The sequence below is a fragment of the Pelophylax lessonae genome (assembly GCF_965119305.1).
Source record: "Pelophylax lessonae genome assembly, chromosome: 5".
NCBI lineage: Eukaryota > Metazoa > Chordata > Amphibia > Anura > Ranidae > Pelophylax > Pelophylax lessonae.
Window position 1 is genome coordinate 16,593,972 of NC_138772.1, and position 19,824 is coordinate 16,613,795.

Below are 19,824 nucleotides of genomic sequence, written 5' to 3' on the forward strand. Positions count from 1 at the left end.
TAGCCATAGACTTCTATTATATCCTGCGGGTTTGCTGCACTTAGCCATAGACTTCTATTATATCCTGCGGGTTTGCTGCACTTAGCCATAGACTTCTATTATATCCTGCGGGTTTGCTGCACTTAGCCATAGACTTCTATTACATCCTGCAGGTTTGCTGCACTTGGCCATAGACTTCTATTATATCCTGTGGGTTTGCTGCACTTAGCCATAGACTTCTATTATATTCTGCGGGTTTGCTGCACTTAGCCATAGACTTCTATTATATCCTGTGGGTTTGCTGCGCTTAGCCATAGACTTCTATTATATCCTGCGGGTTTGCTGCACTTAGCCATAGACTTCTATTATATTCTGCGGGTTTGCTGCGCTTAGCCATAGACTTCTATTATATCCTGCGTGTTTGCTGCACTTAGCCATAGACTTCTATTATATCCTGCGTGTTTGCTGCACTTAGCCATAGACTTCTATTATATCCTGTGGGTTTGCTGCACTTAGCCATAGACTTCTATTATATCCTGCGGGTTTGCTGCACTTAGCCATAGACTTCTATTATATCCTGCGGGTTTGCTGCACTTAGCCATAGACTTCTATTACATCCTGCAGGTTTGCTGCACTTGGCCATAGACTTCTATTATATCCTGCGTGTTTGCTGCGCTTAGCTATAGACTTCTATTATATCCTGCGGGTTTGCTGCACTTAGCCATAGACTTCTATTATATCCTGCGGGTTTGCTGCACTTAGCCATAGACTTCTATTATATCCTGTGGGTTTGCTGCACTTAGCCATAGACTTCTATTATATCCTGCGGGTTTGCTGCACTTAGCCATAGACTTCTATTATATCCTGCGGGTTTGCTGCGCTTAGCTATAGACTTCTATTATATCCTGCGGGTTTGCTGCGCTTAGCCATAGACTTCTATTATATCCTGCGGGTTTGCTGCACTTAGCCATAGACTTCTATTATATCCTGCGGGTTTGCTGCACTTAGCCATAGACTTCTATTATATCCTGCGGGTTTGCTGCACTTAGCCATAGACTTCTATTACATCCTGCAGGTTTGCTGCACTTGGCCATAGACTTCTATTATATCCTGTGGGTTTGCTGCACTTAGCCATAGACTTCTATTATATTCTGCGGGTTTGCTGCACTTAGCCATAGACTTCTATTATATCCTGCGGGTTTGCTGCGCTTAGCCATAGACTTCTATTATATCCTGCGTGTTTGCTGCACTTAGCCATAGACTTCTATTATATCCTGCGTGTTTGCTGCACTTAGCCATAGACTTCTATTATATCCTGTGGGTTTGCTGCACTTAGCCATAGACTTCTATTATATCCTGCGGGTTTGCTGCACTTAGCCATAGACTTCTATTATATCCTGCGGGTTTGCTGCACTTAGCCATAGACTTCTATTACATCCTGCAGGTTTGCTGCACTTGGCCATAGACTTCTATTATATCCTGCGGGTTTGCTGCACTTAGCCATAGACTTCTATTATATTCTGCGGGTTTGCTGCACTTAGCCATAGACTTCTATTATATCCTGCGGGTTTGCTGCGCTTAGCCATAGACTTCTATTATATCCTGCGGGTTTGCTGCACTTAGCCATAGACTTCTATTATATTCTGCGGGTTTGCTGCGCTTAGCCATAGACTTCTATTATATCCTGCGTGTTTGCTGCACTTAGCCATAGACTTCTATTATATCCTGCGTGTTTGCTGCACTTAGCCATAGACTTCTATTATATCCTGTGGGTTTGCTGCACTTAGCCATAGACTTCTATTATATCCTGCGGGTTTGCTGCACTTAGCCATAGACTTCTATTATATCCTGCGGGTTTGCTGCACTTAGCCATAGACTTCTATTACATCCTGCAGGTTTGCTGCACTTGGCCATAGACTTCTATTATATCCTGCGGGTTTGCTGCGCTTAGCCATAGACTTCTATTATATCCTGCGTGTTTGCTGCGCTTAGCTATAGACTTCTATTATATCCTGCGGGTTTGCTGCACTTAGCCATAGACTTCTATTATATCCTGCGGGTTTGCTGCACTTAGCCATAGACTTCTATTATATCCTGTGGGTTTGCTGCACTTAGCCATAGACTTCTATTATATCCTGTGGGTTTGCTGCACTTAGCCATAGACTTCTATTATATCCTGCGGGTTTGCTGCACTTAGCCATAGACTTCTATTATATCCTGCGGGTTTGCTGCACTTAGCCATAGACTTCTATTACATCCTGCAGGTTTGCTGCACTTGGCCATAGACTTCTATTATATCCTGCGGGTTTGCTGCGCTTAGCTATAGACTTCTATTATATTCTGCGGGTTTGCTGCGCTTAGCCATAGACTTCTATTATATCCTGTGGGTTTGCTGCACTTAGCCATAGACTTCTATTATATCCTGCGGGTTTGCTGCACTTAGCCATAGACTTCTATTATATCCTGCGGGTTTGCTGCGCTTAGCTATAGACTTCTATTATATCCTGCGGGTTTGCTGCGCTTAGCCATAGACTTCTATTATATCCTGCGGGTTTGCTGCACTTGGCCATAGACTTCTATTATATCCTGTGGGTTTGCTGCGCTTAGCCATAGACTTCTATTATATCCTGCGGGTTTGCTGCACTTAGCCATAGACTTCTATTATATCCTGCGGGTTTGCTGCGCTTAGCCATAGACTTCTATTATATCCTGCGGGTTTGCTGCACTTAGCCATAGACTTCTATTATATCCTGCGGGTTTGCTGCACTTAGCCATAGACTTCTATTATATCCTGCGGGTTTGCTGCGCTTAGCTATAGACTTCTATTATATTCTGCGGGTTTGCTGCGCTTAGCCATAGACTTCTATTATATCCTGCGGGTTTGCTGCGCTTAGCCATAGACTTCTATTATATCCTGTGGGTTTGCTGCACTTAGCCATAGACTTCTATTATATCCTGCGGGTTTGCTGCACTTAGCCATAGACTTCTATTATATCCTGCGGGTTTGCTGCGCTTAGCTATAGACTTCTATTATATCCTGCGGGTTTGCTGCGCTTAGCCATAGACTTCTATTATATCCTGCGGGTTTGCTGCACTTGGCCATAGACTTCTATTATATCCTGTGGGTTTGCTGCGCTTAGCCATAGACTTCTATTATATCCTGCGGGTTTGCTGCACTTAGCCATAGACTTCTATTATATCCTGCGGGTTTGCTGCGCTTAGCCATAGACTTCTATTATATCCTGCGGGTTTGCTGCACTTAGCCATAGACTTCTATTATATCCTGCGGGTTTGCTGCACTTAGCCATAGACTTCTATTATACCCTGCGGGTTTGCTGCGCTTAGCCATAGACTTCTATTATACCCTGCGGGTTTCCTGCGCTTAGCCATAGACTTCTATTATATCCTGCGGGTTTGCTGCGCTTAGCCATAGACTTCTATTATATTCTGCGGGTTTGCTGCACTTAGCCATAGACTTCTATTATATCCTGCGGGTTTGCTGCGCTTAGCTATAGACTTCTATTATATCCTGCGGGCAGTGGCGGCTGGTGAAGTTTTAAGATGGGGGGGGCGCAAGACCCCGCCCTTCTATTTTGACCCCTCCCATTTATCAGAAGCCCCACCCATTATAGACTCCACCCATTTTGTCCCCTATATTTTGCTTGCGTGAACAAATTCTCCCAATATATCACATATTAAGGGGTCTCTCAGTACTAGTATATCCCATAATAGGGTGCAGGGGCCCTATTATGGGATATACTGTGAGAGACACCCTATTATGGGATACACTGACCGAGAGTGGCACAAACCCCACATTACAGACCCCCTAGCACTAATCCCACAGTACAGGCCCCCTAGCACAAACCCCACAGTACAGGGCCCCTAGCACAAACCCAACAGTACAGGCCCCCTAGCACTAACCCCACAGTACAGGCCCCGCTAGCACTAACCCCACAGTACAGGCCCCCTAGCACAAACCCCACAGTACAGGCCCCCTAGCACTAACCCCACAGTACAGGCCCCCTAGCACAAACCCCACAGTACAGACCCCCTAGCACTAATCCCACAGTACAGGCCTCCTAGCACAAACCCAACAGTACAGGATCCCTAGCACAAACCCCACAGTACAGGCCCCCTAGCACTAACCCCACAGTACAGGCCCCCTAGCACAAACCCCACAGTACAGGCCCCCTAGCACAAACCCCACAGTACAGACCCCCTAGCACTAATCCCACAGTACAGGCCTCCTAGCACAAACCCAACAGTACAGGATCCCTAGCACAAACCCCACAGTACAGGCCCCCTAGCACTAACCCCACAGTACAGGCCCCCTAGCACAAACCCCACAGTACAGGCCCCCTAGCACTAACCCCACAGTACAGGCCTCCTAGCACAAACCCAACAGTACAGGCCCCCTAGCACTAACCCCACAGTACAGGCCCCCTAGCACTAACCCCACAGTACAGGCCCCCTAGCACAAACCCCACAGTACAGGCCCCCTAGCACTAACCCCACAGTACAGGCCCCCTAGCACTAACCCCACAGTACAGGCCTCCTAGCACAAACCCAACAGTACAGGCCCCCTAGCACTAACCCCACAGTACAGGCCCCCTAGCACTAACCCCACAGTACAGGCCCCCTAGCACTAATCCCACAGTACAGGCCCCCTAGCACTAACCCCACAGTACAGGCCCCCTAGCACTAATCCCACAGTACAGGCCCCCTAGCACTAACCCCACAGTACAGGCCCTCTAGCACTAATCCCACAGTACAGGCCCCCTAGCACTAATCCCACAGTACAGGCCCCCTAGCACTAATCCCACAGTACAGGCCCTCTAGCACTAATCCCACAGTACAGGCCCCCTAGCACTAACCCCACAGTACAGGCCCCCTAGCACACACCCCACAGTACAGGCCCCCTAGCACTAATCCCACAGTACAGGCCCCCTAGCACTAACCCCACAGTACAGGCCCCCTAGCACTAATCCCACAGTACAGGCCCCCTAGCACTAATCCCACAGTACATGCCCCCTTTCAATGTAGTGACCAGCATACATGTCCCTTTCAATGTAGTGACCAGCGTACATGCCCCCTTCAATGTAGTGACCAGCGTACATGCCCCCTTCAATGTAGTGACCAGCGTACATGCCCCCTTCAATGCAGTGACCAGCGTACATGTCCCTTTCAATGTAGTGACCAGCATACATGTCCTGCCTGTACCTACCTGTTCTGGCCTGGGTCTATCCATCCATCATGGATGAATGGACCCAGGCCAGGCCAGAACAGGTAGGTACAGGCAGGTCACCGTGCAAGATTTATCAAGTTACCCAGGCCGGGCCCAGACCAGAGTGTGCAGATATCATTATCATCATGGATGGATGGATGGATGGACCCAGGCCAGAACAGGTAGGTACAGGCAGGTCACGGTGCAAGAATAATATACCAAGCCAGGCCCAGACCAGAGTGTGCAGATATTATATATATCATCATGGATGGATGGATCATCCATCCATCCATGATGATATATATAATGATATCTGTACACTCTGGTCTGGGCCCGGCCTGGGTAACTTGATAAATCTTGCACCGTGACCTGCCTGTACCTACCTGTTCTGGCCTGGGTCCGTCCATCCATCCATCCATGATGATGATATCTGCAGCAGATATCATTATCATCATGGATGGCATGGCAGGCAATGGATGGCAATGGCATGGATGGCAGGCAATGGATGGCAATGGCATGGATGGCAGGCAATGGATGGCAATGGCATGGCATGGATGGCAGGCAATGGCATGGCATGGATGGCAGGCAATGGATGGCAATGGCATGGCATGGATGGCAGGCAATGGATGGCAATGGCATGGATGGATGGCAATGGCATGGATGGATGGCAATGGCATGGATGGCAATGGCAATGGCATGGATGGCAATGGCATGGATGGATGGCAATGGAATGGATGGCATGGATGGATGGCAATGGCAATGGCATGGATGGCAATGGCATGGATGGATGGCAATGGCATGGATGGATGGCAATGGCATGGATGGCAATGGCATGGATGGATGGCAATGGCATGGATGGCAATGGCATGGATGGCAATGGCAAGGCATGCATTTTTTTGTGGAGTGGACAGAGGCCTGAGGAGGAGGAGGACTGAGGACTTACCGGGCTGCTGCTGCACAGGGCTGGACTCTTCTCTCTCTTCCGACTCGAGGCCTGGATCCGAATGCGGTCTGCCGTCCGTCCACGAAGAAGGCCCGCCGCCCGATCCGACTCCTGGTCTCCTCCTGGTCCTGCACTGGTCCTCCTGGTCAGGTGCCGACTCGGCGTCGGCGAGTGCTCTGAGCGGACGGGACTCGGGAGTCTTCTATCTTCTCTCAGCTGCGGCCCGGGAAGGAATGGAACCCGGAAGGCGGAAGCGGTGATCGTGACGCCGGGGCAGTGCACCGCCCCACGCGTCACGTGACCAGATGATGTCCTTCTGTGATCAGTCCAGGCTGGAGTCTGGACCAATCACAGCCAGGTGGGGGTGGCCAAGCGCTCTTTTCTGCGCCCAGGTTACGCCCCAGAAGGCAGCCAATCGGCGCCTCTTCTGGGTCGTAAACCCCACCCCCTCTTTATCCACCACATAAGCCGGTCAGGCCGGCAACCCAATTTTTTTTTTTCCCCTAACTTTATTGTTTTTTTTTGTCTTTTTTTTTTTTCCTTTTTTTCTTAGGGGGGGGGGGGGCGGCGCCCTGGCGCCCCCTATGCACGGGCCGCCACTGCCTGTGGGTTTCCTGCACTTAGCCATAGACTTCTATTATATTCTGCGGGTTTCCTGCACTTAGCCATAGACTTCTATTATATCCTGCGGGTTTCCTGCACTTAGCTATAGACTTCTATTATATCCTGCGGGTTTGCTGCGCTTAGCTATAGACTTCTATTATATCCTGCGGGTTTGCTGCACTTAGCCATAAACTTCTATTATATCCTGCGGGTTTGCTGCACTTAGCCATAGACTTCTATTATATCCTGCGGGTTTCCTGCACTTAGCCATAGACTTCTATTATATCCTGCGGGTTTGCTGCGCTTAGCCATAGACTTCTATTATATTCTGCGGGTTTGCTGCGCTTAGCCATAGACTTCTATTATATTCTGCGGGTTTGCTGCGCTTAGCTATAGACTTCTATTATATTCTGCGGGTTTGCTGCGCTTAGCCATAGACTTCTATTATATTCTGCGGGTTTGCTGCGCTTAGCTATAGACTTCTATTATATTCTGCGGGTTTGCTGCGCTTAGCCATAGACTTCTATTATATCCTGCGGGTTTCCTGCACTTAGCCATAGACTTCTATTATATTCTGCGGGTTTCCTGCACTTAGCCATAGACTTCTATTATATTCTGCGGGTTTGCTGCACTTAGCCATAGACTTCTATTATATCCTGCAGGTTTGCTGCGCTTAGCCATAGACTTCTATTATATCCTGCAGGTTTGCTGCACTTAGCCATAGACTTCTATTATATCCTGTGGGTTTGCTGCGCTTAGCCATAGACTTCTATTATATCCTGCGGGTTTCCTGCACTTAGCCATAGACTTCTATTATATTCTGCGGGTTTCCTGCACTTAGCCATAGACTTCTATTATATCCTGCGGGTTTGCTGCACTTAGCTATAGACTTCTATTATATCCTGCAGGTTTGCTGCGCTTAGCCATAGACTTCTATTATATCCTGCGGGTTTCCTGCACTTAGCCATAGACTTCTATTATATTCTGCGGGTTTCCTGCACTTAGCCATAGACTTCTATTATATCCTGCGGGTTTGCTGCACTTAGCTATAGACTTCTATTATATCCTGCGGGTTTCCTGCACTTAGCCATAGACTTCTATTATATTCTGCGGGTTTGCTGCACTTAGCCATAGACTTCTATTATATTCTGCGGGTTTGCTGCGCTTAGCTATAGACTTCTATTATATTCTGCGGGTTTGCTGCGCTTAGCCATAGACTTCTATTATATCCTGCGGGTTTCCTGCACTTAGCCATAGACTTCTATTATATTCTGCGGGTTTCCTGCACTTAGCCATAGACTTCTATTATATTCTGCGGGTTTGCTGCACTTAGCCATAGACTTCTATTATATCCTGCAGGTTTGCTGCGCTTAGCCATAGACTTCTATTATATCCTGCAGGTTTGCTGCACTTAGCCATAGACTTCTATTATATCCTGTGGGTTTGCTGCGCTTAGCCATAGACTTCTATTATATCCTGCGGGTTTCCTGCACTTAGCCATAGACTTCTATTATATTCTGCGGGTTTCCTGCACTTAGCCATAGACTTCTATTATATCCTGCGGGTTTGCTGCACTTAGCTATAGACTTCTATTATATCCTGCAGGTTTGCTGCGCTTAGCCATAGACTTCTATTATATCCTGCGGGTTTCCTGCACTTAGCCATAGACTTCTATTATATTCTGCGGGTTTCCTGCACTTAGCCATAGACTTCTATTATATCCTGCGGGTTTGCTGCACTTAGCTATAGACTTCTATTATATCCTGCGGGTTTCCTGCACTTAGCCATAGACTTCTATTATATTCTGCGGGTTTGCTGCACTTAGCCATAGACTTCTATTATATTCTGCGGGTTTGCTGCGCTATCTGAATGCAGGAGTTTTGGTGCACTTTCTGAAAGCACACCACACCTGCAGGATATAATAGAAGTCTATGACTAAGCGGAGCAAACCCAGAAAAGTTGCAGATGCACCCGCAGTGCAGGTAAACCGCAGCACATCAGTGTGAAAGCAGCCTTATAGGGGGTTTAGAACAGTAAAGGTTTATTTATATTTACAGTTTGGGGGGTACAACCCCATAGTTGAGACGTGTTTTTATCACGTCCTCCCCCCCGCCCTTAGCTGCAGTGGCCAGTAGGGTTGCCAACTCATTCCTTTAAACCAGGACACACATTAACCTCTTCCCGACCGCCTGCCGCCTATTTTTGTGGCAGTGCGGCCCTACTGCGCAAACCGACGTAGACCTATGTCGGTCACGCGCCTGCAGCTCCCGCCCCCACTTGGCAGCGGGGATGCCGATGCATGGGGCAGGCGGCTCCGATTGCTGCTTGACACCCCGCTGAGAGAGAAGAACGGTCGGCTGTTATAAACACAGCTGACCGTTCTTCTCCCTGGAATGATCACAGAGTGCCTGTGATCCTTCTATATAGGATCAGAGGTCTCTATGATAATTTCACAAGCCACGCCCCCATACAGTTAGAAACATGCCCCCTAGGTACATATTCAACCCTTTGATCGCCCCTGGGTTAACCCCTTCCCTGCCAGTGTCATTATTACAGTAACAGTTCATATTTTTAGCACTGATTACTGTAGTAATGTCACTGGTCCCCCCAAAAGTGTCAATTAGGGGTCCGATGTGACACCCGCAATCGTTCCCCCGCTGATAGAGAAGAATAGTCAGCTGTTGAGCGACTGTGATCCTTCTATATAGGAACACAGGTCTCTATGATCATTTCACAAGCCACGCCCCCCCCCCCACAGTTAGAATCACTCCCCTAGGCTCACATTTAACCCCTTGATCACCGACAGTGTTAACCCCTTCCCTACCATTCATTATTACAGTAACAGTGCATATTTTTAGCACTGATTACTGTAGTAATGTCACTGGTCCCCCCAAAAGTGTCAAAAATGTCAGTTAGGGGTCCGATCTGTCCGCCGCAATGTCGCAGTCCTGCTAAAAATTGCAGATCGCCGCCATTACTAGTAAAAAAAAAAAAAAACAATAAAAATGATATAAATCTTTCCCGTAGTTTGTAGACGCGATAACTTTTGCGCAAACCAATCAAAATACACTTATTGCAATTTTTTTTTTACCAAAAATATGTAGCAGAAAACAAATTGGCCTAAAATGTTAAAAAATTTTGTTTTCTACTTTTTTTTATTGGGAATGTTATATAGCAGAATGTCAAAAATATAGTTTTTTTTATTAGAATTGTTGCTCTTTTTTTGTTTATAGAGCAAAAAATAAAAATCGCACAGGTAATCAAATACCACCAATAAGAAAGCTCTATTTGTGGGGGAAAAAAAGACGTCTGCCTGGAATGGGGGTCGGGAGGAGGTCGGGAAGAGGGAGAGTGGGAGGGGGGGGCCAAGTCTTTGCACCATGGGCCTCTGGTTTGCACTCTCCCCCTGGGCTGAAAGTTGCCAGTCAGCCCCTGCTTCCAGTAGTGCAGAAAGGTACTAATGCATGCCAATGCACATGGCTGTGGCACACTAGTGTGGGTATCAAGGAGTTAGCAGGCAGTGCGGTTCACTCCTAAGAGACCACAGCTAGTGTGAACAAGCCCAAAGGGCTTCTATGATCTGTAAGAGTTGTAAACTCTTTTTTACCTAACATGCCTGCAGTAGTTATCTTGCTTATACAGAATACTTTATTAATCCCAAAGGGAAATGATATCCATTGTAATAACTGACGGTCAATTGGTCTCCATTCTATGATACTAGTGGGATGCTGAGGATGCCACTTTTTCACCCACCATACCTTCTTGCTCTCTGCTGTGCCTCAGTGAGCCGTTCTCTATGACCTTCAGGCATGGATAGGGTAGCAAGAACACCATTGAAAATGTTTGCTAGGCAATGCCACATGAAAATGACAAAGTATTCCTCCCACTGACACCAATGATGGGGCACTATTCCTCCCACTGACACCAATGATGGGGCACTATTCCTCCCACTGACACCAATGATGGGGCACTATTCCTCCCACTGACACCAATGATGGGGCACTATTCCTTCCACTGACACCAATGATGGGGCACTATTCCTCCCACTGACACCAATGATGGGGCACTATTCCTTCCACTGACACCAATGATGGGGCACTATTCCTCCCACTAACACCAATGATGGGGCAATAATCCTCCAACTGACACCAATGATAGGCCACTATTTCGCCCACTGACACCAATGATGGGGCACTATTCCTCCCACTGACAACAATGATGGGGCACTATTCCTCCCACTGACACCAATGATGGGGCACTATTCCTCCCACTAATACCACCAATGATGGGGCACTATTCCTCCCACTGATATGCACAATGCGGCACTATTCCTCCCACTGACACCAATGATGGAGCACTATTCCTCCCACTGACACCAATGATGGGGCACTATTCCACTGACACCAATGATGGGGCACTGTTCCTCCCACTGACACCAATGATGGGGCACTATTCCTCCCACTGACACCAGTGATGGGGCACTATTCCTCCCACTGACACCAGTGATGGGGCACTATTCCTCCTACTGACACCAATGATGGGGCACTATTCCTCCCACTGACACCAATGATAGGCCACTATTTCACCCACTGACACCAATGATGGGGCACTATTCCTCCCACTGACACCAGTGATGGGGCACTTTTCCTCCTACTGACACCAATGATGGGGCACTATTCCTCCCACTGACACCAATGATAGGCCACTATTTCACCCACTGACACCAATGATGGGGCACTATTCCTCCCACTAATACCAATGATGGGGCACTATTCCTCCCACTGACAGCAATGATGGGGCACTATTCCTCTCACTGACACCAATGATGGAGCACTATTCCTCCCACTGACACCAATGATGGAGCACTATTCCTCCCACTGACACCAATGATGGGGCACTATTCCTCCCACTGACACCAATGATAGGGCACTATTCCTCCCACTGATACCAATGATGGGGCACTTTTCCCCCCACTGACACCAATGATGGGCCACTATTCCTCCCACGAATACCACCAATGATGGGGCAGTATTCCTCCCACTGACACCAATGATGGAGCACTATTCCTCCCACTAATTCTAACAATGGGCACTATTCCTCCCACTGATACCAACAATGCGGCACTATTCCTCCTACTGACACCAATGATGGGGCACTATTCCTTCCACTGACACCAGTGATGGACCATCATTCCTCCCACTGACACAAACAATGGGGCTCTATTCCTCTCATTGATACCAATGATGGGGCACTATTTCTCCCACTACTAAAACCAATGATAGGCCACTATTTCACCCACTGACACCAATGATGGGGCACTATTCCCTCCACTGACACCAATGATGGGGCACTATTCCCCCCACTGACACCAATGATGGGGCACTTTTCCTCCAATTGATACCAGCGATAGGGCACTATTTCTCCCACTGATTCCAGCAATGGGGCACTATTCCTCCCTCTACTAAAACTAATGGTAGGGCATGGTTTACTCCCACTGATGCCAGGGTGTTTTTTAATCCCACTGGTCACAGTTTGGCCCCCCTAAAGCCTGAAGGACAGTTAACTGGCCCTTTGAAAGGAAAGTTTAGAGACCCCGTGGTGGAATAAAGAAAAAATGTCTTAACAATCCAGAGCTGAACTCTGTTCAGATTTGACTCTGCTCCAGCTCCGGAGCTTATCCACAGGAATACAAGCTGTCCTCTGGCCCAAGGCCATGGGGCCAGCTGCAAACTCCATAGCTTTGCCAACCCTAGCTGGTGTAATGAACTTAACAGCTTTTCCTTTCAAAACCGCATCCCCCTTTTAATTGGACTTGAGCTCCCTTAATTTTATTCTGATTTAATGATTGGTTATTTCTTTTTCAGGTTGCCAAGATGGATTACAGCTCGTTCAGCGGGGCTCCACGGTTCTTGACCAGGCCCAAAGCCTTTATGTTATCTATTGGTAAGGATGCCACACTGAGTTGCCAAATCATTGGAACTCCCATCCCCGAAGTCACATGGGAAAGGGATAAGGCCCACATTGAGTCAGGAGGCCGCTTCAAGATGACAGAAGATAGCGGCTTATACCAGCTCACCATATATGACCTCACCGCAGAAGACAGCGGCCAATACATCTGTAGGGCGATCAACAACATTGGAGAATCTTTTGCAGCAGTCACCATCAAGGTTGGCGATGAAAAGGAAGGCGCCCAAGTGGAATGTGCTCCATTTTTCATTCTCAAACCAACCAACACCAGGCTGAACCTGGGAGAGGATGCCATTTTCCGCTGCAGAATTCAGGGTCACCCACGGCCAGTCGTCAGTTGGGAAAAAGACGGGAGGGCTTTGGGGACATCGATTGACTCAAACAGAATTCAAGTCGAGGTTGACGGGGAGTCAAGCGCTTTGAGAATCCACTGCATTCGGTTTTCAGATAGCGGGACGTATATTTGTCGGGCCGAGAGCCCTATGGGCCAAACCAAGGCGTCCGCTTCGCTAGTCATCGACTCTTTCTCCAACTTCAACGCCAACAGCACCGCTGCTCTTGAACCTGCTTACGGAAAAACGGCATCGCTTTTGTCTCACCTGCAGAGAAGGCGAGAGGAAATACGGAAAACGGACTATTCCATCCTTGGTTCCTATGAGTCCAACGCAACTTCCTATGGTGCTCTGGACTCACTGACTGGTCTAGGCTTAAGTTTGTCCATGGACTATGAAAGGGCAGCTACTCTTACCCCAAAAATAGGGCGCGATAGCTCCTACAGTGTCCTCACACGCACCTGCACAGTGACAGAGGGCAAACACGCCAAAATGAGTTGCTTTGTCACTGGGGAGCCCAAGCCTGAAATAGTTTGGAAAAAGGATGGGGAGGTGATTGCGGAAGGGCGCAGACACGTCATCTACGAGGACGAGCAAGAAAACTTTGTCCTGAAAATTTTATTCTGCAAACAAATCGACAACGGATTATACACCTGTACAGCTTCGAACTTGGCTGGTCAAACCTACAGCTCGGTGCTTGTCATAGTGAAAGGTTAGTGCTGCGGGGCAAGTGGGTGGGGGATCATGTTATATTGTTGTAGTAGTTATTATTACCTGGAAATACCATCTGTTAAAGTTTTTACTTTGCTTGCTGTTCAGCATTTTCATCATTGCATATGCCAAATGTTTGTGTATGTCAGACACTGCTACCACCAACCATAGGTGTGTGCATGGGGTGTGTTGGATGTGCCTGGGCACACTCTAATCACGCCATGTGCATTAGCATTTTCACTACTGGTGGAAAACCGGTTTCTGCTCCTTTCCATCCCAAGGCTTTCATCTGCTGCATTGAGAGCAAAATGGGGAATCAGTGCTTGTAATTACCACACCAGTACCGATCATTCACTGTGCTCATTCATAACTGAAGCCTAGTAAACTGTGTTCATTCATTCTGTGCAGCTGAAGCTGCAGAAAGAACAGGGGAAAGTGTCCCTTTCTCTGTCTCAAAAGTGAGATCCCTGATATTTCACCCCCCCAAAAAAAATAAAAATAAAACTATTGCAAAAATAGATGTGAAAATTAAAAAATTGCAACAAATAATAAAAAAGTAAAAATAATAGAAAATGTAAAATAAAAAAAAAAAAAATTAGGGGGTTCTCTGTATGTGTGTGTGTTTGTATATATTTACATACATGTGTGTATATATATATATATATATATATATATACATGTGTGTATATATATATATATATATATATTATATTATCAAAAGTATTGGGACGTCTGTCTTTACACACGCATGAAGTTTAATGGCATCCCAGTCTTAGTCTGTAGGGTTCAATATTGAGTTGGCCCACCCTTTGCAGCTATAACAGCTTCAACTCTTCTGGGAAGGCCGTCCACAAGGTTTAGGAGTGTGTCTATGGGAATATTTGACCATTCTTCCTGAAGCGCATTTGTGAATTCAGGCACAGATGTTGGACAAGAAGGCCTGGCTCGCAGTCTCCACTCGAATTCATCCCAAAGGTTTTCTATCTAGTTGAGGTCAGGACTCTGTGCAAGCCAGTCAAGTTCCTCCACCCGAAACTCGCTCATCCACACTATATTGCCAAAAGTAATGGGCCACCCCTCTAAATCATTTGGTGGAGGGGGGATTATGGTGTGGGGGTGTTTTTCAGGGGTTGGGCTTGGCCCCTTAGTTTCAGTGAATGGAAATCTTAAGGTGTCAGCATACCAAGACATTTTGGACAATTTCATGTTCCCAACTTTGTGGGAAGAGTTTGGGGATGGCCCCTTTCTGTTCCAACATGACTGTGCACCAGTGCACAAAGCAAGGTCCATAAAGACATGGAAGAGCGAGTTTGGGGTGGAGGAACTTGACTGGCCTGCACAGAGTCCTGACCTCAACCCGATAGAACACCTTTGGGATGAATTAGTGCTGGGACTGCGAGCCAGGCCTTCTAGTCTAATGGGCCATACACACTATAAGATTTTCTAAAGACTTTTTCCTTTAGACTTACCAAAACCATATAATATGAGGTCAAACCTAAACACTTTCAATTTGTATGCAATCTGGCAGGCCCTTGCACTACATAGAAAAGGTAAATCTGAAGGAAATCTAACCACAAAAGTTGGATAGTGTGTATCCAGCTTAAGATCAGCACCTGACCTCACAAATGCGCTTCTGGAAGAATAGTCAAACATTCCCATAGACACTCCTAAACCTTGTGGACGGCCTTCCCAGAAGAGTTGAAGCTGTTATAGCTGCAAAGGGTGGGCCAACTCAATATTAAACCCTACAGACTAAGACTGGGATGCCATTAAAGTTCATGTGCGTGTAAAGGCAGGCGTCCCAATACTTACTATATATATGTACAGTATATACACGCTCATACGCATGTGTGTTCCAGCTGAACACACCTATGCAATCAACATCTTACATGACTGAGAGCTGTAAGAAAATCAGTTGAAGGATAAGCCACTTGAAGGCTGCGCTGTGCTCAGTGGTTCTAAAATGACCCATGAGCTAATGGTTGGGCTGCTCTCCCCACACATTTCAAAAGACAATGAAAGCTTATTGCTTGAAGGTTATGCAAATGATTAACACTTTTTTTTAACCACAGACCTAGAACCAGTAAAGCAAAAAAAAAAAATGCTACCAGTTCTGGACCCGACAGTCAGGTACCTACCATTTTTCAAAGTGAGCCCAGCAAGCGCAGCCTCCATGTTTCTTCCCTTGACAGTAGAACTTTAAAGTAAACCTGTGCTTGGCCACCATTCTGGACCCCAAGCACATATTCATCTTCCCTTCACTCCCCCATAACTCCATCCCACATCCAGGAATAAGGAGAGGAAGCCTCATGTCATGGCTTGAAACTTACATGGGGCTAAAGACTATCACAAAGTGGCTATTAACCAAACACTTGTGTTGTCACATGGAAGGAAAGTCAGTCCCACATAACTCCTATTAGAGGCGTAACTAGAACCTTGAGGGCCCTGGCAGAAGAAACTATGAAGGGCCCCCAGAACCCCTAACTGGGGCCCTTCCCTTCAAGCCTCGGGCTCTTCCCACGGATCCTGGGGCCATATACTCTCATTGCGGGGGCCCTTTATTATGGTCCTGCAGCGGGACCCTTTCACAAGTTCTGCAGTGGTCCCCTTTCCTGCCATCTATGGCCTCCCCACGGTGGTGGAATGGCAGGGCCCAGTGGCAAGTGTGACCTTTGCAATCCTGGAAGTTGACCCATTGGTGTCAGTAGTTTTCATTTTTTGGTATTTTAATTGTATTATTTTTTATCATTTTATTTTATTTTTTTACAATGTCACTGACTATGACTCTGTCCATTCAGAAAAGGAAGGAGCTGGTAAATTACATATTTACTGGCCCCTTCCTGGTTGTCTATTGTGACACATCCCCTGCAGCAGCCGGCAGGAGAGGGGAGGGAGCACAGTGAGGGGGGAAGGGGGGCAGCACAGTCGACCAGGGGAGCACACAGGGGCCCAGAGACAGCAGAACACAAGTGAACTGGATAGGAGGAGTGGCGGGGGAAGCATACAGAGGAACCAATCTCCTCCATTTTCCTCCTGCAGCACAGGGGGAAAAAGGAGGACACTGATTTCTCTACATGCTGCCCCCCACCCCCCTCCTATCCAGGTGTACAGGGGAGCCGCACAGGCCGCCTGGAGCATGGGGCCCGGTTGCAATTACAAACCCTGCAACCCCTGTAGTTACGCCCCTGACTCCTATAGATGGAAGTACTGGGTATCTATGTTTCTTCCTGAATGGGGCAGTGGAGGAGAGATTGCTGATTGGGTTGTCATTAAAGTGAACCTGTTGCTTTGCCCTGCATGAGCAAAGAAGAGCTAAGCTAAGTTTATATTGGCATGAAAGAAGCTCTTGGCCAGCAAAGGTTTCCCAGACACTATGAACTAAAGGGTTTGTTAAGGTGGATCTGTACTTTGCTCATGGGAAACAAAGTAACATGCACACTTTACACAATGGACCATACGCAGTGTATCATCAACTATTCCCTCCCACTTCCCCATGTGATAGCACTTAGTCCTTGTGGATGGCTGCTCGGGCACCAAAAGCCTCACTGTGGAAGGCATGGAGAACGTCATATGAACCTCATACATTAAAGTATGATCTAAAAGTAAATTGGCATGGCGGGTTGAGTGTAGACAACAGAACATCCAGAGATAAAAAAAACAACTTAGTAGGGGCCAAACACAAGATTGCTTTAAGCACACTGGAGGCTTATGAAGGAATTGATACTGCAGCAGCCTTTCCTTCTGGTGGGAATTTTACAGCCAGGATTGGACATATAAAGTGTCAGCCCAGCAGTCCAGCCAGTAGGAGTATCTAGAATACATGTTGATAGGTGGGAACATCTGAACACCTAAACTTCAAGGTGGACAGATAATTGGGAATTCTGGCAAGGCAAAGTCACTATTAGGGTATCCAAGAAATTTAAGAGGCCAGGAGCTAACTCAGGTCCGCCATGTTCCATCCAGGGCTTTTTTTCAGCAGGAACGCGAGGGAACGCAGTTCCGGCACCTCCAGCACTGAATGTATGTAATGGCAAGGGGTGTGGGGTGTGTTGGAGGGTTTCTTGATGGGGATCTATTGTCACTGGTAGGGATCTGGTATTGTGCGAGGGTCTATTGTTGCTGCTGGGTGATCTATTGTTGCTGGGGGGGGGTCTTATGTTGTTGGTAGAGGTCTATTGTTGGCTGAGCTATTGATACTGGTTGCTGGGAGAGCCGTTGTTGCTACTGGAGGGGGTCTAATGTTGCTAGGTTGAATCTTTTGTTGCTGGGTGAGGTATTTTGTTGTGCATGGGAGGTGGGTAGGGGATGGAACCAAGGGACAGTGATCAGAGGTGGGTAGTGGGTGGAGACAAGGGGTGATTCAGAAGGGGGGAGTTCCTGCACCTGTCCTCCAAGAAAAAAAGCCCTGGTTCCATCTATAGCTAAAGTATCAGTTTTGGGAAGACTGACTCTTTAAAGGGTCTCCTTCAAGTTAAGTCAAAGATTCCTGCAATAGAAGAACAATTCTACTTACCTTCCTAGTAGACTGTCTCTTCTACCTCCCTACATTTCAGTGCTGCAGCCTCTGTAAGACTGTTTGGCATTTGACACTTCTAGGTTGATTGGATTGCATTAAAACACTGTTGTGTGCTTGGCCAACATATCCCCCAACCACAGCGACTGTACACTGGACTGTCAGAGTCGTTGGGTGTGAAAGAGTATGTACACTCCTTGGCACTGAACTCCTTGGTATCATATTATACATTTAAGCCATTAAGGGCTAATTAAAACATATGCTAGTTTAGGCTGGAGATACTGAGGAGACCTTGAGGTTATCTTCTTGCTGACCATCATCTTCTGTAACACTCTCCTATCAGTGTGCTACAAAGAAGACCCAGGCAAACCAGAGCGTCGTACCCAACTGTCCTTATAATTATCATCCATTCTAGTCACAGATAAGGATCTCACAGCATATGGCAGGGGTACTGAATTAAAATTCTCCAAGGTCCATTCAGTAAAATTGTCTTCCAGCAGAGGTCTGAAACTCATGTCGGCACCATGTGGCAGCTCAGCACCATGTGGCTTGGTGTGGCGCGATTTTGAAAAAAGGTTTGGGGATTTCTTTCTCCATGTTTGTATGGATGGATGGGGGGAGTTGCAAGAGAATGAATGGTTGCTAGTACTGCCATTCATCCTAGTAACCAATCACTTGCTTGTTAACCTTGGGTTCCTTAGTCTGTACACCTGCTATGCCCATTATGAGGGGCTCCCACCATCCCTGTGCTGAGTTCCCAGGTCTGTACCCATTATAAGGGATTCCCATCATCCCTGTGCTGATTTATCAGGTCTGTACACCTTCTATGCCCATTTTGAGGGGTTCCCACCATCCCTGTGCTGAGTTCCCTAGTCTGTACACCTGCTGTGCCCTATTTGAGGGGTTCCCACCATCCCTGTGCTGAGTTCCCGGGTCTGTACACCTGTTGTTCCCATTATGAGGGGTTACCACTATCCCTGTGCTGAGTTCCTGGATCTATATACCTGCTGTGCCCATTGTGAGGGTATTCCCACCATCCTTGTACTGATCTCCCAGGTTTGTACTCCTACTGTGCCCATTATGAGGGGTTCCCACCACCCCTGTGCTGAGTTCTCGGGTCTGCGCACCTGCTGTGCCCAGTATAAGGAGTTTCCACCATCCCTGTGCTGAGTTCCTGGGTCTGTACACCTGCTGTTCCCATTATGAGGGGTTACCACCATCCTTCTGCTGAGTTCCCGGGTCTGTACACCTGCTGTGCCCAATATGAGGAGTTCCCACCATCCCTGTGCTGAGTTCCCGGGTCTGTACACCTGCTGTGCCCATTATGAGGGGTTCCCACCATCCCTGTGCTGAGCTCCCGGGTCTGTACACCTGCTGTTCCCATTATGAGGGGTTCCCACCATCCCAGTTCTGTGCCCGGGTCTGTACACCTGCTGTGCCCATTATGAGGGGCTCCCACCAACCCTTCTGCCTTTTCCTATTCTTATTTTCCTTCTTTTTTTCATCCTTTCCTTCCTTTCTTTCTTCTTTTCTTATTCTCCCCCCCCCCCCC

The 19,824-nt window shown here is 47.5% G+C and overlaps 1 protein-coding gene across 1 annotated transcript in view; it reads left to right on the top strand.

Annotated features, from left to right (window-relative positions):
- The first annotated feature begins 12,615 nt into the window (after positions 1-12,615).
- OBSCN (obscurin, cytoskeletal calmodulin and titin-interacting RhoGEF) overlaps positions 12,616-19,824 on the top strand; it is a 740,285-nt gene continuing 733,076 nt past the window's right edge. Inside the window, exon 1 of the mRNA XM_082257722.1 lies at positions 12,616-13,760. Within this exon, the coding sequence (XP_082113848.1) occupies positions 12,623-13,760 (1,138 nt within the window). The 5' untranslated portion in view covers positions 12,616-12,622. The remainder of the gene's footprint in view (positions 13,761-19,824) is intronic.